The following is a 26302-nucleotide window of genomic DNA, read 5'->3' as shown; positions in this document are numbered from 1 at the left end:
CATAGACATAATTAGCATTTTTCATAAAGTCAAATTTAAATTTAAATATTAATCTTCTGAAATATTTTTTATAATCCATTATTTCAGAGTTTTTAAAGAAATTTGCTTTTCAGTCAAATAGTAATATTCCATATGTTCTGTACAGATTTTAAAACTAATTCCCTGAAATAAGCAATTTGATCTCTCATGCAAAATTCTAGGGTTCTTTACTTTTATTTACAAATAAAATCCTTCAGTGCTGATTCTTACCAGTGCATCAAAGACAAGGATGTCATACTCATTACTGTGGGAATGTTCCATCATGATGTTAAACAGGGCATCCAGCGTATCTTGGAGAAACTATACAACAACATGAAATGACAAATTGGCAATCAATTCAACTTGAAAAAATCTCACAAGTCAGTTTTCAGACAGTAGACTTGGTTTCCCTCAAGTTCGAATTTTAAAGGCCTTCACTGAAACATCACTTAAATTCAGAAAACACTTCCAAGGATTTAGGCTCTAGTCTCTTTAATTTTAAGAACCTACATTCTCAGACACATGAGTAATCAATGTTTTAACTCAAAACTTATGGAAAAGCTAAAAATACAATATCAACAACATAGCTATCTAAAAACCACATTCCTAGTTCCTTAGTGATACAGATTAATAGTTGGTATTTTGGTATATGATAATTAAAAACATACTTCTTACTTCTGTGGTCTGATTCAAAGGCCAGCTTAAATCTAAAGGAAAGCACCCCAGTGACTTGGGAACCCAATCTTGTTTGGTTAAAAAAAAAAAATAAATTGGGGTATTTTTAAGTTCTCCTTCCTCCTTCTCTCAAAAGAGGCATCTAATGCTTCTATTTAAAGAGTAACACAAATGTAATAGACTCCTAATCTGAATGCTGCAGTATGCTGCTTTCCAAAATATTAACAAGTTTTTATTCATATTATACTCATTAAATTAACAAGGCACTTCATTGGGTACGCAATACACTTTTTTTGTTAATATTAATTTACATGTTGATATATAAAGAACTGTAAAGAAAGTAGGAGGAATTATTTGTAATGTTTCAGATAGACAAAAGCAAACATTTGAACACAGATTGTGGAAAATATTTTACCGTTACTGCCTTCATATCCTATCAAGTTTTTAAACTAAAATTTTCTGTTCATGCTCAAAATTAAAGTTTACCTGTGACATATACATAAGCACCTGACCAAAGCAGCAATGACTCCAAATGATACTCTTGGTATTGAATTCCCCATTCATGCACAAAACTTCCAGAAAAATAAAACAATAGAAAGCAGAAAGGGATCCTAATAAATTAATTACCTGTGAAAGCAGGGAAATTTGACCAGTAACGTTGCAAATCTCCGCAGCCTAACAGTAGCCAATACCAGAGATGTTTGGGAGTAACAAGTAGAAAAAAAATGGCTAACACAATGAAGAATGCTGTCCAGGTGCTTGCTTCCTTGCTCCCTCTAACAAAGGCTTTGCTCATGTCTTTTGCAAACTATCCCTAACAAAGGCATTACACTGAACAACAGTCATAGAAGTATAATTGACAGGCTTCTTTAACTTCCTATGTTTACTGTAACTAACCCTCCAGTTGCTTCTTCTTTTTGAAACTATGTAGCATTTTTTTTTGCCATGGCATGAAGCGACATGAAGAATAACTATTATTAGAGTAACTATATAAACATATACCTTCACAACTTCCTCTCCATCCACAATCTTCAGTTTTTCCAGGTTCTCCTGAAGCAGCTCTGGTTTCATACGCCACTTCAAGAGACCTAGTAAGCCCACTAATAGAAAATAAATGGACAGACATTAAAATTTAAAATGTGATTTATCATTTGTGCAAATACCTTCTCTCTCAAACTTCTATCTGTTTAGAAGATACATACCATTCTGAGTTAACTTTGTAGAACAAACAAGAGTTGAAATATAAAATGCATCTCGTGAGCTTACTGAAAGCCCCCCTACAATACTTGAGTTCCTGGCTATGGTTGCTCCTTTATTTTCTATGTGTTGACGTGTAGAAGGTAACATCAAGTAAGTACTAGCATCCTCCATTTTTTTACTGTCCCCCTGAAAAACAACATATCATTTATGACATATTTCACACCACTGCATTTAAAAACAGAGTTATTTTGTACTTCATACAAAAGTATACAAAAAGCTATGTTTCTATGGACTTAAACACATGGGCTAAAAAATAAAGAACATTCAAGTTCCAGAGTGGCTTGTACAGGTAAAGCAAGAGTCAGTGTTAGTCAGCAAGAAAGGCTGCAATGAATATGCAGGGAAAATACTACACTGAAATTATAAAGGTATGTGTTTTAAGGTGCAGCAAGAAATTATGGGGGGTGACATCACTGGCAGAATAAAAGAAAGAGCAAATTTCTCATTAAAATGTCAATAGTTATGGAAGACAACAGACTATTGAGCGTCACCCTGAAGACTGTACACAGGATATAGATGACACAGTTACAATGTCTACACACAATTTAAGAATAGAAAATGGGACTGAATAAGGCAAGAAAAGCCGCACTATTTTGGTATGCCCATTATAACTTAATACCTGAACATTTAACATAAAAGATCAGGACATGGTATGATTATATTTTAAGTTAGACAATATGCTGCAGTGACTGACACAGATATCACGGAATTTATGCTTTTGAGTAGAATGAACAGTACAAAAACAGAGAGCCAACAGGTATTTTTCCCACCTCTATTTCATCAAGTTGCGTGCTATAACCCTCACAGATGTTTTTTTGTCTCTCAACTTTTGATTCATACCCCAGACAGGAAAGCAGTTTTTAGACAAAGGCAATAAAAATCATATTCCTAATTGTTTAGAGAATGTAATTTTTCTTTAACAAAACTACTTAGGAAAATTTCCCCAATGAGTTTCTGAGCTCTCTCACTTAAAGCTACAGCACCATGACTGGTCTGACTCAATGACAGACCCTCAACCTACAGTTGTGGATAAACAAAGAGCTGCAAAAACCATAATCTAGAATGATTTTCTAAAGTTTTGGGTTTCTATCTGATTCAATGACTGTAAATGTGCAGTCCCTACTTCCTATCAAACAAGAAGGTTAAAAATTGACTATAGACCTAGACAGACAAAAGGCAAAATCCTTACGCAGCAAAACAGACAGCATTATTGACTTTTACGATTGTATCAAGCTTGCCAAGTAATTACTTCTCAGAATTTCTGAAACCAAAAGAGAATCTTGACTTCTTTGAGACAAGTTAGACAGACAATGGGGAAAAGACTTGAAATATTGATCCAAAAGTCTCTCAAAGAGATTCAATGCCTTCGGGCATTAAAAATAAAGTACACTGTTTAAATATTGTGATTTTCAAATGACTTATTTTGAGAGGCCAGATGTAGGACTGTTTAAAACACAGCTTACAATTACTGTGTTTAATACTAGAATAGGCAAACATATGTCAGAAAATCTGTCTATTTTTCCCAAACATAAACTAGGTCAACTCAGTTTAGCATTTCTCATCCATGCTGTCACTTAAGAAAAAAAATTACCAGCAGGATGAATAAGATGGAATTTCAGAGCCATTTTCCTTCTGGTCTAAGTATTTACCAATGTTGGTATTAATGAAAAGATAAATAACTATACACTGCTATTAATCTTTGTTGGACTACCTAAACAACTTTAGTTGTATGCATCTCACTTGCCATTAACATTATAGCAAACCAGTTTACTGAAAAGAGGACTAAGAAATACTTAAAGTAAAATTTCTTCCTTATTGGAAGTGATTTTTGCTTCTTAGTTCCTGCTAGATAGTATTCTCCAAAGGAAAAAAAAAACCAGCAACAAAAAAACCAATCTTGAAACATCTGTTTTCCTGCTTCAGTTCAAAGTCAAAAAACGCTACCTGTGTCCAATCAGGGCTAGCCAAAACTATTCTTCACATCCAAAATCAAATTCCTGAAACTTTCACTTCTGTATCTGAGTAACTACACAACGCAGTTTCAAACAACCAATTCCCTAAGATTACATTCTCTGATTATTCATGTGACAAAGATTCTAAATTAATCGAAACAACACTTTCCCCCTTTCAGCAGGAATAGTGGTACACATGCAGGTACTGAGCTTTAGCATGACTTCCTCTTACTACAGAAGGCCAAAAGCACAAACTTCAGTTAAAATAATAGGAATAGTAACCATCTCTCACTGTACTTAAATAACATCTCTCATTAACACTTAGATAAACATTTACTGACCATGGAACAAGTTACATCTTTTTTTGTTCAGAGGATAACCATAATATTTATCTTTGATAGAATAATAAAATTAATCTACCACTAAGGAAATAAACAATGCAGTCAAAGACAACAATGGGAAAAAAAAGTGTCTCATGGGGCAGAGGAAGGAAAAAAATTGATCCAGTACCTTTAGGACTAACAAATCATGGATGCCATCTTGAAGAGTTGTTCCATCCTCCTTCATTAGTCTTATGTAGGCCATTGCAAAATTCTTTTCACCTTTATCTTTAGCTGCAAAGCAAAGTATTTTCAGTTGACTATCCATCAATGAATTAAAATTCACTAAAAGTAAAAATTCCCTACTTACACTCTTGAGATGACCTGTGTCTGAACATGAAGCGCAGATGTATCCTTTGCATGTCTTCAATAGGGACTGCTACCTTTTGTAAAATCAGAAAATAATGAATAGCCTTATGGGGAGGGAAGGTTGTTTCACCTGTAGTGAGCTCCTATTTTAGAAGAAATAACACTACTTCTGCTCGCTCCATAATGCCTTTCACAGACCATTTAAAACTATTGAGCCTGATCACAGTAGCAGAAGTAGTGGCTGATAAGCAATTATCTGTTAGACTTTGCTCAAAGTCTAGCACCACCAAAGAAATGAAGCACTGAACCCAGTGAGTTAAAGCACACAGGTGCTTGTACACTAGAAAATAAGTATACTGCAGTCTTATTACTTACCCTGTTAACCACACAGAATTATGCAACAACTCTGCACTATGGAACTTCCACATTTCATATACAGAAATTAATGACCAGTTTAATTAACAGGTAAAAAAGGTAAGACAATTCTAGCAAAATAAAGTAAGTATATTTTTGTGATTAAATTCAGTTTCAAAGCCTTGAGTAGAATCCCAGGAACTCATGACTGCTTTATTCTTAAAGTAGCATACCTACTTAAAACAAATATGCAGCAAAAAAGGCCAACTGCATATGAAAAAGCATGAAAAGTTTTTGTATTATCAAGTTTATAGTTCTAAAACTTTAAAGACTTGTACTCCTTTGCATTCATTCACAACTTCCCTTTACAAATCTTACTGCATAGCACTCCTTCACATTAACTGCACTTTTCAAAAGGATCTACTGTTAATGATTCTGTATAAAAATCTGAAATACAGAATAGTTACAAAAAGAAACTAGTATATTAAGCAAAAACCAGAATGGGTCAATGTTTTCAATACAACAAATAAGCTTCCGTTTCAGATCACACTTCCATTCCCTCCCTGTCCTGCCCAATCTCAGCAACACACCTTAATGTAATAATTGCAGGCATGGCAACATTGTCTTCAATAGTCTTTAGATGAACATATATGACATGCTTTATAAGAACTACTTCTGGAAGCTTCTTGGCATTTTCCAATCATCAAAGACATTAAAGCTAGATTAGAAAATCATTGGTGTTTCTCTAAAGAAATTTTTTTCTCTCTAAAATCGTAATATCTTGGGGGGGGGCGTGTTTTGGTTTGGGGCTTTTTTTTTTTTAAAATCATGCAATTGAAGCTCCTAATTTCCATTGTTTCACCACAACAGAACAAATGCAATATTTCATTTTTGCTGAGCCATGTTAGGACATAAGGTTATCTAAGATGACCTCATTTGTTTCGCTAAGCAAAATCTTCACATTTTCTAGGCCAAATTTTAAGCCTCAGTAGTCATGTATCTCTAATAACTGATGTATGACTAAGGCTCCATCCTTCTAGCTGTATTCAGGACCAAGTTATTTTTTAGAAAAAGCTGATGCTGTGCAACTTTTCTGCGTGAGGTACCAAGAAATGAAGAGAAAAAAGCAAGTGAAAAGTATCTACACCATACCTTTAACGTTTCCATCCAACGTGGCTGTTTGACCTGATAGTAAAGAACCGATCTATATTCACTCACGGGTTTATCCCCCGCTCCCAAGCAAACAGCATTCTTACAAAAAGAAGGGAAGAAACAGTGCTTAGTGGCTCATTAACTTCTGTAAATTTTTACGAGCAAAACCAAAGAAAGGAGCAAGCCACCAAAGGAGAGCCTCTCCCGCAAATCACGCCCCAGCTGCAGGCAGCAGCTTCACCTCAGCGCCAAGACCTGGCGAGGCCCACCGAGGTCCAAAGCCATGGTGGCCACAGCAGCCCCGGCCAGGCCAGCACCGGGCTCCACGGGGCTTCGCTTCCCACCCTCAGCCGTGCAGCCACGGGCACCACAATGGCAGCAGCCAGGAGCTGGGGCTGGGCCAGCGCCGGGCCAGGTAAGCGCGCTGGCCCGCAGCTCTGCATCCGCATAAAATGGCCGTGGCGGCTGGGAGCAGCGCCTGGGGCGCAGCTGCCGCCCGCAAAGCACCAGGCCCCGGCTCAGGCCTGGGAGCCGAGGCAGACCCTTCCCCTGGTGGCAGGCCCCGCCGCTTGGGCCAAGCTGCCCCCAAGGCCCTGCAGAGCTCCAGCTTAGAGCCTTTGGGGCCTGGAGACAACTCATGGAAGCTACAGTTTCAGGGCCAACGTATATCATGCAGCAGGAAGACCTACCTGTCTTTTACAAGCAGTTTTGAATTTGGATATGGCATCATTCAAAATTAAATAATAATGAAAGCATGAACAGAGAGAAAGCATTAATGTGAAGATACTGCGTTTTCCAAGCCACTGAACATAATGAAAACAAACTTTTTCCATAATTATACTGGACCTACCCATAGATTGCATTTTACAGAGGTTACATAGTGGGCTCTAAGAAGAGCTGCGTGATGAACATATATAGACTTGATTTCTCTTTTCAAACTGACCAACTTAAGTAATCAAGGCATCGTCTCAATAAGTAGAAGAAACACATGAAGTAAAAAATTATCTAGCTTCATTATTCCATTTATTTCTCCATTTACTTTAAAATAGTCTATTCCAGCAGATTCTCAGAAGTGTTTGGCTGCATACCAGAGGTGACTTCCAAACTAAATGTTGTAGCGACATTATGGCCGCCTGCATTTTTCAACATTTAGAATTTCCCGTTCTCTAACAACTACCAGAACTAGTACAGATCCAGCTTACAGTTTTGATCAAGTACAAAATTCATTGTAACCTGGGAATTCAGTTTGTTTAGTGAATCTGTGAAGAGACTTGGTCTACATCCGTCTTGCCTAGCTGATTGCCATTGAGAATTGTACAGACAGAGTAACTGCTAATGTTGATAACTGAAGAAGCAAGATCACTGACACCAGGCATCAGACATGAAACTGAAGTGCATGAAAGAAGCAAACATATTAAATTCTCTACTGAAGGTACAGATGAAACTAACGCTATATAGGCTACACTAACTCCTGATAAGGTGCAGTTTTCCTGCTGAAAATCAGTGAATCTTGGAAGTCTGCTTCAAACACCAGAATGCCTTGTCACATGAAGGGTGTGATGCTGATACCTGAATATGATTTGTAAGGTCTGGTCAGAGTGATTTAACTGCAGAAAGGTATGTTGCATCTGCCTGAATGGAGATTTTTCAAGCTTTAAGCACCAACTTGTTTGTATTCTGTGACATTCGCTTGGAACAAAAGGCCTTTTACTTGCAACAGTAAATCTAGTGCTAGCTCTTCAACTGAAACTAGTTAGATACCTAAACAGAGCCACCCCGTTTCCTGTTTAGTGAACATATACCTGTTTTGTTTCCTGGATAATTAGAAACATTGACATTAATATAAATTCATGGGTTTGAAAGTTTATTGGTATTCATTTATTTTTTGGAGGCTAAAAGGGAAAACCAGTTTCTTTTTGTTATTACTTGCATTCAACAGCATTTCAATTAACTCCTCGTAATTGTTGCTTAAATATGTCTAAAGGCATATCAGCCACAGAAAGCAAGCATGTTTTGAACATATATTTCAGATCATAGACAAAGTGACAAGTCTACTTTCTCCTAGTATTTGGAGAAACGATGCATCATCTGTAGAACTGAACATAGATGCAAGATTTAATGCATTGCACTAGGTTAATTTCTTTAAAAGGAATACTTGGTATATGTATTTTAAGCATATTAACCTGTGAACAGATAGAATAGAGGCTGCTGAAGTTGATTTGACAACAGTTAACTTCTGTACATGCAAGTCATGTGGTTAGGTGTTTTCATATGTATACATAGTGTTTTGTAATCAGGGTTACAATTTGTTGTGTGGACCCTAAGCATTATGTGGGTTTAGGATTTTCTTCATTCAACCTCTAAAGTTAAATTTTAGGTCCAGCATTTAATAGTAGTTCATAAACATACTTAAGCAAGTCATGAACCACAATGAGTTACTCCATCTTTATTTTATCTCAAGAAGCATCATTATGGACTGGAAGAAGGGGAATGTTGTGCCCATTTTTAAAAAGGGAAGAAAGGAGGACCCTGGGAACTACCGACCTGTCAGCCTCACCTCTGTGCCTGGCAAGATCATGGAGCAGAACCTCCTAGAAGATATGCTCAAGCACATGGAAGACAGGGAGATGATTCGAGACAGCCAGCACGGCTTCACCAAGGGCAAGTCCTGCCTGAACCAACCTAGTGGCTTTCTATGAAGGAGTGACTGCATCAGTGGACAAGGGAAAAGCAATGGATTTCATCTATCTGGACTTCTGTAAAGCCTTCGACATGGTCCCCCACAACATCCTTCTCTCTAAATTGGGGAGATGTGGATTTGATGGGTGGACTGTTCAGTGGATAAAGAATTGGCTGGATGGTCACATCCATAGGGTAGTGGTCAATGGCTCAATGTCCACATGGAGACTGGTGACAAGCGGAGTCCCTCAGGGGTCCGTACTGGGACCAGTGCTGTTTAATATCTTCATCAATGACATAGATAGAGGGATCGAGTGCACCCTCAGCAAGTTTGCAGACAACGCCAAGCTGAGTGGTGTGGTTGACACACCAGGAGGATGAGATGTCATCCAAAGGGACCTGGACAAGCTGGAGAGGTGGGCCTGTGTGAACCTCATGAGGTTCAACACGGCCAAGTGCAAGGTCCTGCACCTGGGATGGGGCAACTCCTGATATCAATACAGGCTGGGGGATGAAGGGATTGAGAGCAGCCCTGTGGAGAAGCACTTGGGGGTATTGGTGGATGAAAAGCTGGACATGAGCCGGCAATGTACACTTGCAGCCCAGAAAGCCAACCGTATCCTGGGCTGCATCAAAAGAAGCATGGCCAGCCGGTCGAGGGAGGGGATTCTGCCTCTCTACTCTGCTCTGGTGAGACCTCCCCTGGAGTACTGCGTCCAACTCTGGGGCCCTCAGCACAAGAAGGACATGGACCTGCTGGAGCGGGTCCAGAGGAGGGTCACAAAAATGATCTGAGGGCTGGAGCACCTCCCCTACAAGGCCAGGCTGAGAGAGTTGGTGTTGTTCAGCCTGGAGAAGAGAAGGCTGCAGGGAGACCTTATTGCGGCCTTTCAGTACTTCAAGGGGGCCTATAGGAAAGATGGGGACAATCTTTTTAGCAAGGCCTGTTGTGACAGAACAAGGAATAATGGATTTAAACTAAAGAAGAATAGATTTAGACTGGATATAAGGAAGAAATTTTTTACCGTGAGGGTGGTGAAGCACTGGAACAGGTTGCCCAGAGAGGTAGTGGAGGCCCCATCCCTGGAAACATTCAAGGTCAGGTTGGATGGGGCTCCGATCAACCTGATCTAGTGAAAGCTGTCCCTGCTTATTGCAGGGGGGTTGGGCTAGATGACCTCTAAAGGTCCCTTCCAACCCAAAGCATTCTATGATTCTATGATTTCACCCTCATGATCACATTACTGATTTAGTGAACAGTATAAAGCTCAGAAAAGGAAAGGCCAAAAATCCCCCTGAATACTGAGCTGGTGTTAAAAAGCCCTAAGGAAAAGACAAAAATTCCTCAAAACGGAAACAGACAAGCAAAAAGACACTGTCAATATTTATGTTGCATATGTACAGAGACCACACTCCTCTGCTGTCACTAAGTTAACTATTTGCCATGTACTTTATTCAAGGGACAATGACACAGTCTTCCTGGCACAAATCAAGGGTTTGTTATGTAGCAGAAATGGTACTTCTAACATTTTAATGTACAAATTGCATTCCTCTGGGAATTTCCACAAGAAAAACCCTAGAGAAAGAACACAGTAATTGTCAGAAACAGCATTTGTCCCTTGGCACAGCTAAAATAGGTCATTCAGTGATATTTCTCATTACAGTTTTATGTAAGACATTTACAGGACTTTAATAGATATGTCACTTTAAACATCATAAAACTTACCAGTCACGAGATGTCACAAGATGACACAAGTGAGGGAACTGCAAGTTTTTGTACAATGGTATTTTATAAAAATTTATAAGAAGTTTAAGGCTTACTTCTATAATGTAATTCATGTTTCTATGTCCATCATACAGAAAACAGAAAACTTACTGGCATCACTTTTCCTTCCTCATCACAGACACACATTATCACTTCCACATTTCTCTGAGTTGTTTTATTGTATTTATCAAAATCTCCATACAGCAATGTAATATAAATGTCATTTCTTATATCTCCTAAAAAAGAAATGGAAAGGTTAAAAATCGATGAAAATGCTGTGAGAGCATAGGGTAAACTGAACTTCACAAGAGTACTTCGTTTTCTGCAGTGAAACAGATAAAAATGTCTTATTTTCATTCTGAACTTAAATTTTCATCTGTTACTCTTAGCTAAGACACTACGATGTGATGTGAAACGAACCAAATGGGAGGCCTCAAAGTGACTTGAAGCAATTCTCATCCTGCGCTGCCACCTGCTGGTGAGGTGACGGATGATGCCATTACTGAGTTTTCCCCAAATACACAGATCCGTTTCTAGAGGGAGCTTCATATTTTAATTTTCTCCTGTGAACAAATTAAGGACCTATTTTAAAAGAAGTATCTAGATTTGAATTGAAGGGTTTGGGAGGGGTGTGTTGTTTGTTTTTAAAAAAGGAGCACTGCAGACAGTGAGTGACTTTAATTCAAAAATATCTTACCATAAATTAAAAAAAAAAAAAAAAAAAAACCCAAGAGATTGTAAACTCATATGTTTATTATTATTAAAGAACAGTGATAAGTTACAATAAAAATAAGGTTAATTTAAAATTCAAGTAAGCATCCACCATAATCTACTTAGAAGATAAGAAAGCTATGTACAAGGAGCTGCAATTATCCTTCACTGTCTTGATTTTACTTTTTCTGCTTAAGTACTAGAAAATAGTTTCCAAGGATTTCACTATTTTTTGTAAGCCTCCAATATTGGAACAAAACTTACCATGAAGAGTGAATTCTAAAGAGCCTCTGAGTTACACATTACAGAAGTAAGTAAATAAGGCTGTAGCTGATGCTCATTAACCTAGGGAATGAAGAAAAAAATTCCATTCCTATTACAGAACAGAGCACCTCCTACCTGGCATGATTATTTCAGGAAATCCTAGCTTTCTAGCAACAACTGTGGTTCTGTCCACAAGATGTGGGTAGTCCTTCCTAGTTTGAATCACATCTCCAACAAGCATCTTCACAGTTACCCAGAGACCTATGAAGAGAGGGGGACGGGGGAAAAAAAAAAAGAAAAGATTACCTTTATGGTAAAGGGGACGGGGGGAATCTCTTTTCAGATGATTGCCTCTTCTACCCACCAAAACAGCAATAAGAATTTGCTTCCCCCACTTCCTTTAGCTGAAAGTAAAAGCTATATAATCCAAAACTGTAGGTACTGATTTCAATAGCCTCCAAGATTCTGCAGCAAAGTCATGATTCTTCACTTCCAGCTTCAAAGTTGACCCACCTCAATGGTGGTACTACAGCTCTAACAAAAGCCTTTCTCTAAAACGTTAACAATATAAAATGAAGTTCCACAAAAATGCCTTGTTACTTTACTTAAAAAAAAAAAAAAAAAATCTACGTTACCTTGTCCACCACTGTCTCCTTTTGATGCAGTGACTTTGCTTAGGAGACTGTGTAAAAAGTCATTCTCTGCCACTACCCTGCAGGATAAAAAACAATGTTTACTAGGAATTAAGTGCTAAATATATCAAACACCATTTAGAACATAGATGACAGACAGCCTCAGTTGTCTTTGCAGTACTTATTATGACACATTCTGTAATTTCTTTATCTCTCACTCTGAGTTGCAGACCACTCAACATTAAGCTTATGTGTACACTGAAGTGAAAAATATTAACTCAACAACTTTAGGAACAACATTTTGTGACAGACTGTCAATATGAAAGCTTATCGTTTTGTAGGAATGCACAATGTGAATGCATTCACCAACGTGCCAGTCCAGTCCACTTTCCTTGATAAACAGTGTGACAAATGAACTTTGAATTTTTTTCAGCTACTTTTGAAATTGAGAAAAAAATTCTCACATAACAAATATGTTGGATCAAATTGTAAACAAATGAAATAGTAAACCAATATCATACTTAAGTCTTTCAGAATGAAATTTACTCTCCATAGGACATAGCAGCAGTGCTATGTAGAATGCACAAACATGTTTCCAGTGAATACTGGCATCTATGCATTTGATCTGCAAGTATCACATTTTTAGGCAGCTGGTCTGCCATTTCTTTTGAAGACAGTTAATGTATGACAATTCAACCACTTTTTAACTGAAACCCAATTTTTACTCAGATCTTTCTCAAATTCAAAATTGAATCAAGCATATAAATTCGTAGTTATCCATACTTGTAAAACTTAATATTGAGTATGTATAACTATTTAACATGGGTTTTGTAAATAGGACATGGTACCAGCTGTCTGAAGGAGCACATTCATAGAAATATACATTCATTTAACATGCTATGTAGCCCCTGTCAAGTCTTAAATGCCTTTTAAAGTGATACTTAAATAATTAGCACTATTACAAACAAAATCATTGAAAGGAAAAATTATTTTTTCTTGAAACATTTCACAGATTGTTACAGCCAAAGAGATATAGAAATATTTTTGTGTGTATAAAAAAAAAAAAAGATTTCTATGACTATCTTACGGGTGAAAGGGAATGAAATGCTGCTTTTCTTCATCACTTTCAGCTTTTCCTTTTATGATATCTGTAATATCCATAACTAGAAGAGTAAAAGAAAAACCATCAGAGCATATAATAGCATTGAAAAATATCTCCTTATCTATGAATAATGCACATTAATGTTCTTCTGCCTCAAGGTATACACAGATTTTTTCACTAGCAAGCAGCATAGCCCAATAGGGGTAGATTTGTGGGGCAGAACATTTAGTGCGAAGTCCACACTACAAACATGATGTTGTGTAAGGGAAAATTACTTCACACTGGTTTTGGTCTAATCCTGTGAATACAGGTATGAGTGCATTGGTGGTGCTCTTGGGACATAACTGTTGGTTTTATTTCATCTGCAAAGAATTCTATCATTATGCTCTGGTACTATGCTTTGGTTTGGCACTGTGTAGCAGTAAGTATGAATTATTAGGAAATGAAATTCTAAAGCACACTTCTGGACTGAACTTCTGAACTGAAATGCTAATGTAGGTGTAGTCTTTATGGACTTAAAAAATTAAATATGGAAGATAGTTGATACAGCTATTTTGTATTCTGACATGTCTTGGTAGAGATTCTGTGGTTCAGGACTGGCAAGTATCACTTGGGTCCTGCGTCAGATATACCACAGGAGACATCAGTTACCTGCCACTCCAAAAGGCCGCCTTAGTCCTTGTGTGTATTTCTTTGAGTTACTGTCTCTGAGATCCATCCTTCCGACTCGGACTATTTGACAGACTAAATAAATTTTGTCTCTGCTAAGGTCTTTATTTCCAAGATCCTAAGATACAACCAAAAAAGAATTGAAATATTACTGGGGAATGAACCAAGTTGTGAAATTTGAACAGGACCTCCAGTAATGAATTGAGCCTCAGTAATCAATGGGGGAAAAAACCAAAACAAAACTAAAACACAAAACCAAACTGAGCCCACAGAAAGGATTAAAAACCTGACAGTTTAAAGTTTGAAGAAAATATAAGGTAACCTAAATAGAGAAAATAGCAGCAATCAAGAGGTACAGCAGATAAAAAAGTCATCAGTAAATTTATGAGGCAGCAAATTGATTTGAAGAAAGGACATGGAAGCATTGTCACTGCCTTAAAGCACTCAATGACTGGTCATCCTGCTCTTTTTCTAAGATTACTTCTGCTTCCTTCTTCATCTTGCTCAATCTTCAGGAATTCTGATAGTGACCACAGAGAACAGACAACCTGATTTGCAAATACAAAGTCAGGAAAACTGGAAAACACTTACTGTGAACACTACTTTAAGGTTGTTGAGCATGTCAATTTCCTTTGGAAAGCCTCTACTTCCCCATCTCACCAAGTAGTTCTCACTGTTTTGAAGACAAATATCTTACTGTCATGTGATTTAAAAATTCTTCCCTTTCACAGTACATTAAAATCCACAGTACATAACAAAGGTTGCATAACAGATGGTAGTCTGTTGTCATTGTTAAAATCTAATACCAGACTAAGACGACAAGAATGCTATACAAAATGCCATCAGTAAGTTTTGAAAAATAACTTGAACATAAGACAGAATGGCACCTTTTTTGGAGGAAACACTAACATCATCATAGTCTGTTTGACAGGAATACTCAACAGAATCTTAACCTGTCTTTGAATTTATCAATTATTCCCATTTTGTCCCCTTCCCTCCATTTCAGCACTTTACTCCAGACACCACAACATTACCCATCAAGAATAATCTCTTCACTTTGAAGTGTTCTCAGGCTTCTCCAAAATTCTAAAATGTTAATTCCAGGAATTGCTTATGAAAATATTTGGGATCCTTTACCCTAGAATTCTTTAGTAGCTGCCAACGACTAGATCTGTCCTCACATTCCTTTTGGTTTTCTTTTATTTATGTATTCTCTGCATTACTAGCATGTTGGCAACTATTTTACTTAATTTTGGCTAGCTCCTTTTGCTACTCTTTTGCAATAAAAAAAAGAAAGCTTACCTTATAATTGTTAATTTCTGTGGATCGTATAGTGACATAAAGAGTTCTGCATCCTCTCCAATTCGGCAAACAAAATTCCGCACAAAGACATATAGGCTGTGGGTGGGGGATGAAGACATTCGGGAGTACGATGCATAATCTGGTTGATCCTTTGACTACCCAGAAGGAGGAAAATCATTAAGTAGATCCACAAATTAAAATGGTGGAATACTACAAGCAGTTTCAATTTTTATCATATGTGACTTAATCTTGAAAAATCATAGAAAATGTGGCTAGAAATACTTGTTTCCAGCAAATAAACATTGCCCTATACATTCCTCTGAAAGACATTGCTTAATAACACAGATGTGACTAGCAAATAAGTTTCTGACCCTCTGCAATGCTTCACCAGTGTATCAACATCCTTTTCTACTATGAAGCTAGACAGTTCACAGGTTAGAAGATGCAGAAGTGACATCAGTATGCAAGATCCCACCTTCCTTTCCAGAGCATTCACTGTATGCAAGGAGATAAAAAGCTCAGACTACATTCTTCAAAACATGGCACGCAGGCTAGGGAGCTACCTCCGTGTGCAAATAATGAAAAAGCTGATGACAGAGATGCTTAAAATCAATCTTTTGCAGTACTTAGGGGTACACTCAGTATGGGTAAGAACTTCCTTTGTATGGGATTCTAAGCATATTATCCTTCCCAGGTAGGTGTCTCCTTTTAGAAACGGAACAGGGATTACTTTATTTTATGAATATTTCCAAGGAACACAATAGTTAAGCTGTTTCTCTTCCCTTCTCCCTTCACCTCCAGAGACCTTCCTTTCTTGAAAATCTTACATTTACTTTCATTCAGGAGAAAAGAGCCAGGTTAAGTTTCCCTCCTGTACATGGATGTATTCAAAACCTTACCTCCCAAGAAAATCGGTCTGCTTTCAATGGAATTATTCTGAAGTCCTTTACTAAAATTTTGGTAAAAGACTGTGCCTAAAATATTTGACAATGTTTTTGCTATGCTGTAAGAACTAAACCCCTTTAGAAGAAGAGAGCAGGGAGTTGGACTCGATGATCCTTATGAGTCCCTTCCAACTTGAGATATTCTATGATTCTATGACTTCCATATCTTAGGCCAGTTCTTCAGCCACTGGGCAATTATAGAAAGGGTGAAACATTACCACCACTTTTTAAAGAGAAGAGAAAGTATCAAGCTGTCACTACAGAGGCAAGCCTACAAGACTGAAAGAGATGATTTTTGAACACAGTAGGATATAGCAGAGGGCCTACTATCTGCATCGTAATGGGGTTTCAGTATGCTAGGAACACTAGCAAAACAAAATACACCTCTTTGAAGAGGAGACAAATAACATGCTGAGATCAGGACACAGCTCAGCAGGTTCACAGACTTAAAAATAGGCTCCTAATTTCTACCTACATCCCATTTTAACCACCTAGAAACAGCTACTTAACATTTGATGGCCTAAAGCTCTTTTTATCCGTTGTTTGGCTCTATTTTTAAAACAAATCAACACAGTCTGTTGCAGACTACCAACTTTAATTTTCCTTGTATTATCAGTTAATTACATTTTCATGTCTGGGAAGCAAGATTTATTTAGTGACACTGATGTGAGCAACTCATAAGGTTTTTTCCAGTGATTTGTCATGGGCATCATTGAAGTGTCATGACAGCCCAACTCTTTTTTTGTCAAGTGTTTTACTTGCTTTATTTGCATTTATTTTCTCATGAATGTGAAGAAAAGAACCAAAGTATATTACAAGTCCCTGAACAGATTTAATATAGAAAAGGGTCAAGGAAGTGTAAGTCACCTGCTTTGCATTTTAGAAGATGAAATTTATGCACTGATCAGCTTTGCTTAGGCATGCTAACTTCTAGTGTCCACAAGATTATGCTGAGTTCACCCGAGTTCCTCTTTAGTGAGCTTAAATTCTTCAACTCCATCAGACTAACTAACAAGCAGCAACACATAGCAAACCACTAGTGTTGTCACAAGATCTTCTAAAAAAGAGCTTTAGTTGGTCATAGGTTGCAGCCTGAACTCCAAGTATGTAACTATTCAGTACACGAATCAGCCTATTGAGTAGCCCGCAGATGGAATGAGGACATGTATTTCTATTTAGGAATCCAAGAATGGATTTAGAACCAGCTTTAGACACAGGCTTTCAGCCTGGCCTGCAGCCTGACTCCAGCATGCAATGCAACTAACTCAATTTGAGGCTTAGCCATATTTATAATACATGAATGTGAATCTACTTAGTTCAGTCAGAGGCATCAGTCATCTACCAACTTTTATGGCAGAACGTTACATCGTTCAACCCTTGTATTGGTTTTTCATTTTGATTTTAGCAAAAGAAGCATTAAGTTTGGCCAGTCATTCCTACCATTTCCTCCTTAATTCGCTCAGTGATTTTATTAGTCGCTTCTTCATGTGCATGAAATAGGCTGATGACACTGGTTTTATCTGGATCCAAGATATTTCCATCTTCATCTCTAACTATTAGATCTAGCTCAAGTATCCTGTGAAAATACCAAGAGCATTATGGCAGGGTTATTTCCTTTTATAAAAATAGAGCTTAGAGATGTAATGCACAAGGAGCTGCTTCAAGTTTTAAAGCAATAAAGTGAGTTTAAATACATGCAACAGTATTTGACTGAAGAAAAATGTAGCTGAACCCCACGATTTTCTTTTCAAGCTGTTGTACACTATTATCCATTTTAGGAATTTATAGTAATGGCACCACAGCATTTGAATGCCTATCACATAAAATAGATTCAGCATGTTCAATGACTTCAAGCAGTCTTCATCTCTTTTGCTTTTTAATATATAACCTTTGCAATCAAGATGCGTAGGTTTTTCCTGTTACCTTGTTCTTTTACTCTCCCAGTCCCGTTACTTAACTAACTACTATGCTCTCTTCTCCTTTGCTCTCATACTGTCCTGGTTTCAGCTGGGATAGAGTTAAATTTTCTTCCTAGTAGCTGGCATAGTGCTGTGTTTTGGATTTAGTATGAGAATAATTTTGATAACACACTGATGTTTTAGTTGTTGCTAAGTACTGCTTATGGCACTGTTAATGTTGTTTGAAGCAGTCTGTATCAGACTGCAAGCCGTCTTCATCATCTTACTTGATTATCCACAACGTCTCCTGATTTGGTGTTCAATCTCCTCTCCCACAATGACCCACTCGGCCTCCATTGTCATTCCCCTTTATTCCTTCTCCACAGTTTGGCAAGTTTCCTTCATACATCACAACTCAACCCCACACTTTCAGGCACTTACAAATACTATCCAACTTGCACTTTCCCTCTACACCATCCCAAACAATTTTAAACATCCCCTCCACCCCTGCTCCACTAAAGGAAGAAGCTTACTGTCTCATAATTTGGAAAGAAGAGAAGAATGTGAAAACAAAGGTCTGAAAGCAAAGAAATGTTAGTGTTGTCTTAATCAGAGCTAGGCTTCTTAGATTTTACTTTGAAATGCTCCAATCAGTCTTGGAGTGACCATTCAGCTCCACATAGTGTAGCAGGATACATGTATTCCCATAGTGTGTTCTGTAAGAATATCAGTAAAACATTAAGTTGCTTTTGGTCCCTGTATAGTCCTGACCATGCCAGAACATGGCAGAAGATTTATTGCAGATGTACTGATCAAAGGAACTGAGTGTAGCATAATGGAATACTGTGGGAACTTGGGCAAATGATGGATGAATGAAGGACAATAGAAAAGGTTTAGATGACCACAACTTGAACTTTGGCAACAAGCCTATGGGGTATGCAAGCTGAAGTGACCACCGAAGACCACCAGAGACCCCTATGGAGCATGCATGGTTAGACTAAATGTTTCACAACTATGTGATTATGTAATGTATGTAAATTAAAATGCATATATCTATGAGAGGGGAAGGGCATGCGGAATCTATTGTATAAATATGATGAAGAGCAGACATCTGTGTGCTAGCTTTGTGGAATTACCACCTAGCACCCATCTCTGCACAGAAATGGAATAAAGCAATATCTCACCTGTATATGTGGAAATGGGCTTATTGCACACAGGGCAACGAATCTGCTTTTCGGACAACAAGAATATAATTTATCAGGAATCTGTGCATCCAAATCACAGCGAGCAAGTTAAGACTTTCATAACATCTTGTGGTCATTGTTTATGTCTAGCCACAAGTAGTGGAAGACTTTCAGCTGCATATAGGCCTTCAGGCCGCAATAACCACAGTCACTTGCAATAGCTAAATACAGTTTATAAGCAGATTCCAATGCCTATAAAACCAGTACTATGAAGATTTGTTTACCAAGCTCTCTCTCCCCCTTTATCAGATGGTGGAACACCACTCAACCCCACATAACCTCTTTTTTTCCAAAAATGTGTTGTGTTGCAGGGACTTTTCATTAGCAAGGAGCAGACAAGGCATTTTGTCTATTCTGTCCCTGGTAGTTTCACTTCTATTATCAGAACAAGAGCTCTGCCTGGAAATTCCCTAGTAAATGGGGGCAGGGTTTGGAGGGGTATGGTGGTGGTGTGGTGCCTTTAGCAAAGGCTCTGTACACTTCAAACTTTTCAGACTTTTGCTATTCATCCACCACACTAAGGTATCTCAGCACCACTTTTGAAGTGGTAGCATAACACTACTAGAGGTAGGCTGTATTTGTGAAGTGTCCCAAGTACACTGATGTTATATGTATATAAAGGCCAGTTACCTGACCTCAAATCTTTACAACTGACAAGATCATATATCTATAATTAACAAATAAATTAGTATTTTGAAAAAGTGATTTGCTATGAGAAGCCTCAACACAGTATCTACTGTTATCATAGGAATAACAGGGAGAAGTTTGAAAAGGAAGATTCAACGTCTACATCTCACGTTAATGGGCTACAAAACTGCAAACAGGAAAACGTTATCATCATTTCTGTTCTAGCTGGGTGCTTTAAAATAAATCGTGTTTTCCAGAAACAACATAGGCTGCTTACTTGTTACCGTAGTCAATTTTGGAAGTGACTTTCTGTTTGAGTTCTTTGAGCTCATCTTTTGGCAAAGTCCCAGACAGAAGCTGCGATCGCCACTCCATTAAGTCATACATCATAGACTGCACCTGCCGGAACCGCTCTTTCTTATTTGTCTAAGATAAAAAAGAAAACAATAAGTTTCAAGCTTCAAGTTGAAGTGAAACATTGGTCTTGACAATTAAAGGATGTGTCATATTTAATGCTAAATGATTGCAAGAGCAAGAATTAGGCAAAGTACTGAGTCTGGCTTCCCTCCTTCTCTCATCCCACAAATTTTTAAGGACAGGTCTCCCATGTGACCATAAAGAAATGACATGAAATTTAAGCAGTTTGTATAAGGATAGGGAATTACATTATTTTTGTTTTATTTAATTGTGCTTTTTTAAAACTTGTTAACTAAGTCTCATCAAGAGAAAACATTATAGAAGCAATTTACTTCTTTATGAGATAGTGATAAGAACACGCTGGGAACAACAACATTTGACTGTGGTATTAATACATTTAAGAGAAAAGTGAGAGAATGCATAGAAGTCACTAAAGCAGTTCTAGCGTCATTCACTGAAACAAGAAAAGTTTCAATTGTTGACTTTAACAAGAGGAAGACTACAATGTTACATGTTTCAGAAAATACATTAATAAGGAAAAACTACATCATATTCAAGATTTGTTTGCCCCAACAGAGAAAAACCAAAATCCAATGGCTGGGATCCTGGAGCAGTCATTACAAGTTGTTGAAACAGGTTATCCATTAGAAGAGAGTACTCAGGTACTAGAGAATTCACCATCTCCTGATGTTTTTCCAGTCAACACTTTAACCTAAGCCTAATGGCCAAAAATTCATAAACAAGTCACTAGAATCGGTAGGGATTAATGTAGGGTTACAACATGCAAAATATCTATGATTATGCAAACGTAAAAATTAGGCTTCTATCCTTCAAATCCAGATTTTATCTCTCAGAGTCTTGTAGTGCAAGGACAGGTATAATACTATAAAAATGGTTTGGTCTCTGTATAAAAGATAGTTGAGGCCTGCAAAAATATTTCAGGTCCAATTAAAATAAAAAGATAATTTTAAAAAATCAGTAATCACTTCTACAGTTCTATACTACACTGTGGGCATTACAAGCATATGCAAAAGACCACCATGACTACAGGTTGCTTACTTACAAGGAACACAGATGCTGATGCAGTGGCCATTTTGACTAATACCTCTGAATTCATTGCACTTTTATGTATTGGTAAAAGTGCTTACAGGAAAAAATTATTTTCACCAAGAGGAAAAAAAAATGTTTTTCTTTAAGAAATGTAAAATTAAGATATTGAAAACAAAAAGACTGACTTTTTGGAATTGCCAGTTGTTAATAGCTACACACTCCCGGTAATCCTTGAACAACTTTTGTTCTAGCATCCCAAGAACATGGTGGCTCTTTTTCAAATGCATCTTAGTTATGTTTGATACTGTCTTGAAACTTGTCAACTGTACAAAGAACAATCAAGAAAAATTTATCATGTACAGGATACCCAAGGTTGAAACTAAAGGCATGAAATTACTCCACTCCTCAGCAGTAAGTCAGCCTTTTAATTGAAAGCCATTGAAGAACATAGTACTCATCTAAGCAGCGATGAAGTACTAATTTCTTAAATCCTCCCAGATCCTGCCCTGCACCTAGGAAAAGATGCTAATTTCAACAAGGCCTCAATATGCACAAATAGGAATAATTAACAGGCCACACACGACATGCAAAAATGTCATACCACATAGAGCTGTTTCCAGATGCTCCCCCATTCCCAGAGAGTTGTGGTAACTTCTTGAACTAAAGGAATTTCAGCAGGTATTATATTTTCTGTATGTCTAGGAAAGAGGAGAAAATTTAACACAATGAAAATGAAAAAGAGTGTCTGAGTTTCATGGGTTTATATTATAGTTACTGTGTTTAAGGCATATAAATGCCTTAAAACTCATTCTTTAGCAGACAAAACAGTTAAATTCAATACCTTTTCTTTTCAACAGTAACTTCCTTGATGTGGATGAAAGATTTGGGAAATATTCCCTGTTGAAGGAGAAAAAAAAAAAAATTACAATCCACTCTTATTCTCCAAGATCATTTAAGTAACAAATGAGAGCTTTCCAAAATCCACTTCTAAATTTTCTTCATAAAACTATGAATATGAACATAAACCGTAGTCTCCAAATTAACTGCCGCCTATCTAGTTTTCTGTCCAGCTAGATGCATTTCTGTTTGACAGACAAATAATAGAAGTTTTGTCATATCCTTTTCTGCAAACATAGAATGCATAGAATTACATTTCTGCATAAGAAACACCAACTTCCACGCCCGTGCCCCCATCTACTCCCCCAGAAAACAGTACATACAGTGTAAATACAGTAAAGAAAAGTTTTCTCTGTGCATCAGCCCATAGATTTCTCGTTCTTGGGAAAAAAAAAATGCAGTCTAATTAAGAGATCAGCTTGATTATCAAACCAAAGGAGAGACACTGATATAGGATCATTGCATCTGGTGAAAGAAATATTGATGGACAGAAAAATCACTCGGGATGACTAGCAAAATGGCCACTGACATGAAGGATAGTAAACTCAAAGTTTACTTTGAAGCATAGGAGCCAAGAACACTGTGATGAGGCTAAAATTGCTTTAAGAAAAAAGAATGACCTTTCATTTGCAATGCACAAAGAAGGGAGACAGTAAAGCCATAACTCTCAGCCCTCCTAGGTATATGCGGCACCACTGGAATTGAGATTATGGTCTCATTTTGTACTACCTAGGGCCATACAGTAAGATGTCCTGCAAGATGTAGCAAAGGAGGCATCAGATTTCATGACATTCGCAAAACTTATTTTTAATTGACCTGTGTACAAAAAAATGGTCACCAGCTAAAATGATCTAATGTGATGTGTCCTTGCTCTACAACAGCTGAAATGTTTTAAGTCATCCTAAAGAAATGTTTGACCACCAATCTATCCATGACAATCCTCACATTCACTAGCAAATCTAGTTTTGGTAATTAAGCTAAGTTCTTCTTGGATTCTTCTCTATTCAGTGATGGACATCCATATGTACTACTTTACAAAGTCTTTCTCTCAGATTTCAGCTTTGATCGCCATTTTCTTTTAGCACTGGATCTTAAACAAAAGACAATCATGTCTTGCCACTTCCACAGTTTTTCATTAAGATTGAAGTTCAAAAGAGTCCATGAAGAAGCAAAGTAAAAAAGAAGGTCCCGTTAATAGTAAATTTAGTGAAATCTCAGTATATGAAATTAATAATACTTCTTAAAACATATTATGCATGTTGACCTTGATGAAACCCTTTAGCAATATTAAGAATTAGCTAAAAGGAAGTGGTTAGTTCTGGTAAATATTTTCCCTGTTTAGTTTTAGACTAAATTTTCATAAATTAAAATTAAAGTTTTAATTAGAATAAACAGCAATAGCATTTTGAGCCAAAAGAAATGTCAAAGGAGTATTTAAAACACAGTTATAGTATTGGACAGGATGGGGGGATGGTTAGCTATTCACTCATAACCACCTGCAATTACCAGCTGATAGTAACTCCTTAGGTAGCTTCCACTGAAATACTATGCTGTATCAAGAACTTGTGAACTACCTTATCACTAGCCTGGCTTCCACTTCATCTGTGACAAGCTAGAAATGGAAGCATGCAAATAAGGTGTACTATGCAGTTGTATTGGAGCTCACAGAACATGAGCAACAACAGGTAGAAGTCTGGAGACAACGATTATGCATAATTATCACAAATAATTATTCATTCCTCTGTCTTTTAGGATGTGCAGTCATTGAGCAATGAAGTGAAATAGTAAATCAAGCATCTAATACTTCCAAAAGGAAACTAAAATATTTTACTATCGCATACAGTTTGAAAATAGACACAAATTAGTTGCTTTAAGTTATGTAAGTTATTGCTTACCTACAAGCCATGGAATACAAAATAAGAAAAAGGAGAAATAGACAGCTTAAGGCCGTTATGATTTTTTCTGATGGCATATTATGTGCTAACAACTGTCCCTCTGCTCCCCAGATATCCCTTTTTAAGTGGCTGTGAAGGTTTTATACATCTTTTTTTCCAGGCTACAGAGAAGAAACTTCCACCAAACATTTTTACTGTAATATAGGCATGAGTCTCTAACCTCAAATGCCGTTGCATTGCTGCTCCCTAACAAAATGTGATACTAAGAGCAAGTTTCAAAAAATGCTTTTCTTCTAGAAAAATGCATTTGAAACTAAAAAGTAATTTTCTTGCTGCCGAACTCAGGAGTCGTCATACCCAGGGTAAAAACTATTCATTTGTGGCTTTCCATCTTTAGGTATAAGAATACTGACCTTTTTGTTATGAATATGATTTTTGTATATTAGAGATATATTTAAGAATTTAAGCCTGATGGGGTTTGTTTAGATTGAATGTAGCCTAAAGAATCCTTAGAAAAAAGTGCAGAAACAGACACATATAGCAGTAAATTAATTCAAAAATTTATTTCAAATGATGTCTTTATCAGTCTGTTAACCTGAAGGCACAGTAATTTTTTTCTTCATTGATCTGCTTCTCTCAGTCCTCACTTCTAGTATTTACCAACATTATTCAGGACAAATGTTGATCCTTTTATTCATCTTGAAAGGAAAGCAAATGGAGATAGCTGACTTCAGAGATCAGAATAGGACTATCTGATGAGAGATAGTAAAAAACCCACTTCATGGGTTAATTTCATAAAAATAGTCTCGTAGGAATGAATAGCGTGATCTTACCTCTGATCCTTTATGTCTTACTAGATAACCCTTGTACCAATCTAAAAGGAAGAAAGAGTACACTCAGTATGACAGAACATATGCATAAAAAAGGCATATAATAAAGTCATGGGTTTTGTTTCATATAAGAACTATCTAGCATAGGATGTTTAAAAATTAATAGTTACTTCAAAAATACGTAAATGAAAGTAAAGTGAGTGTCAGGAAGCATATTCAGCATAACTTGCACATTAGCAATTATGATTATATGGTCTACTTTCAAGTCTTGCATAGTAAGTACAGATAATCTCACACAGAATTTAACATCCCCACACTCACATAAAAAGGTAGGATAAGCTGTTTTGTAATGTAATATATAACACACACATACATATCTCTCTCAACCAAGATCACTCATGGTACTGGATAGCCCATGAAGCTCTTCCGATTGTGTTCTAGGTGTAGTATTAATCCAATACAGTACATGGTTGTTATATATCCAACTTTCTTGAATGTCAGAAGAGTAAGCCACATTTCTGCCATGAGGAATTATAGCTTTTGGACCCAACTTGAATAAGCAGCTTCCTAGTGTATAGTTCGAGTTAGAACCTTCAAGAAAATGAAGGGCTATTACGTGGCTCCTGCTCCATTCATAATTAGAAACCCCTTCTGAAAGAAGAGAGTGCAGTATTGAAGTAGTGTCAATTAAAATACTAATTCAGACTTTGTTCCATCTATGTCCCAGTTAAGTGACAATAAACTTTTACGGAGAACATGAAATGAAGAGTTCAACCTTACTAAATTACAGCAGAAGCCACATCCACTGTGCACACGTTCCATCATGAAACATTTAATGTGCACAGAAACAGTATTCAACTGTTGAATACGTCTATTTCACTGCAAAGAAAGCATTTGATAAGTAAAAGTGTACTGACTCTGATTTCAGGAACCGATATTATCTCTTCCCTACCATATTTTCTCTCTGACCATTTCTAACACAGTACAGGTATTCCAGCCATGCAACCAAAGCATTAAAAAAAAAAAAAAAAAAAAAAATCCCAAACCCCAAACAGTACTGTGAGAAAGGCAATGTTAAAAGTCATAGGAGAATCACTGACCTCAAAGATTCAGGACACATTTTTTTCAGTTTTTTTCTGGGGTCTTTTTTTCCAGTATCTTCTCAACAATAGAATTCCAACTTATTTCTAAAACTGAATTACTTGTACGTATTTTCCAATTTATAATCAAGTGTGTAAAATCTATTTCATCCCATTTGCTGTGACTGCACATGTAT

The 26302-nt window shown here is 37.0% G+C and overlaps 1 protein-coding gene across 1 annotated transcript in view; it reads right to left on the bottom strand.

Annotated features, from left to right (window-relative positions):
- The window catches only part of DOCK2 (dedicator of cytokinesis 2), a 205208-nt gene that overhangs the window by 169012 nt on the left and 9894 nt on the right, over positions 1 to 26302 (bottom strand). Inside the window, exons 3-20 of the mRNA XM_075715815.1 lie at positions 25030 to 25070; positions 22246 to 22301; positions 22006 to 22102; positions 20215 to 20363; positions 17609 to 17744; positions 15225 to 15379; positions 14514 to 14595; positions 13905 to 14040; positions 13239 to 13314; positions 12155 to 12231; positions 11655 to 11780; positions 10656 to 10780; positions 6101 to 6199; positions 4596 to 4668; positions 4416 to 4519; positions 1896 to 2079; positions 1696 to 1793; positions 250 to 339 (exon numbers count right to left, since the gene is read on the bottom strand). Coding sequence (XP_075571930.1) covers positions 250 to 339; positions 1696 to 1793; positions 1896 to 2079; positions 4416 to 4519; positions 4596 to 4668; positions 6101 to 6199; positions 10656 to 10780; positions 11655 to 11780; positions 12155 to 12231; positions 13239 to 13314; positions 13905 to 14040; positions 14514 to 14595; positions 15225 to 15379; positions 17609 to 17744; positions 20215 to 20363; positions 22006 to 22102; positions 22246 to 22301; positions 25030 to 25070 — 1904 coding nt within the window. The remainder of the gene's footprint in view (positions 1 to 249; positions 340 to 1695; positions 1794 to 1895; positions 2080 to 4415; positions 4520 to 4595; positions 4669 to 6100; positions 6200 to 10655; positions 10781 to 11654; positions 11781 to 12154; positions 12232 to 13238; positions 13315 to 13904; positions 14041 to 14513; positions 14596 to 15224; positions 15380 to 17608; positions 17745 to 20214; positions 20364 to 22005; positions 22103 to 22245; positions 22302 to 25029; positions 25071 to 26302) is intronic.

This window comes from Pelecanus crispus, chromosome 8 (assembly GCF_030463565.1).
Source record: "Pelecanus crispus isolate bPelCri1 chromosome 8, bPelCri1.pri, whole genome shotgun sequence".
Taxonomy (NCBI): Eukaryota; Metazoa; Chordata; class Aves; order Pelecaniformes; family Pelecanidae; genus Pelecanus; species Pelecanus crispus.
This window is presented reverse-complemented; position numbering and strand designations above follow the sequence as displayed.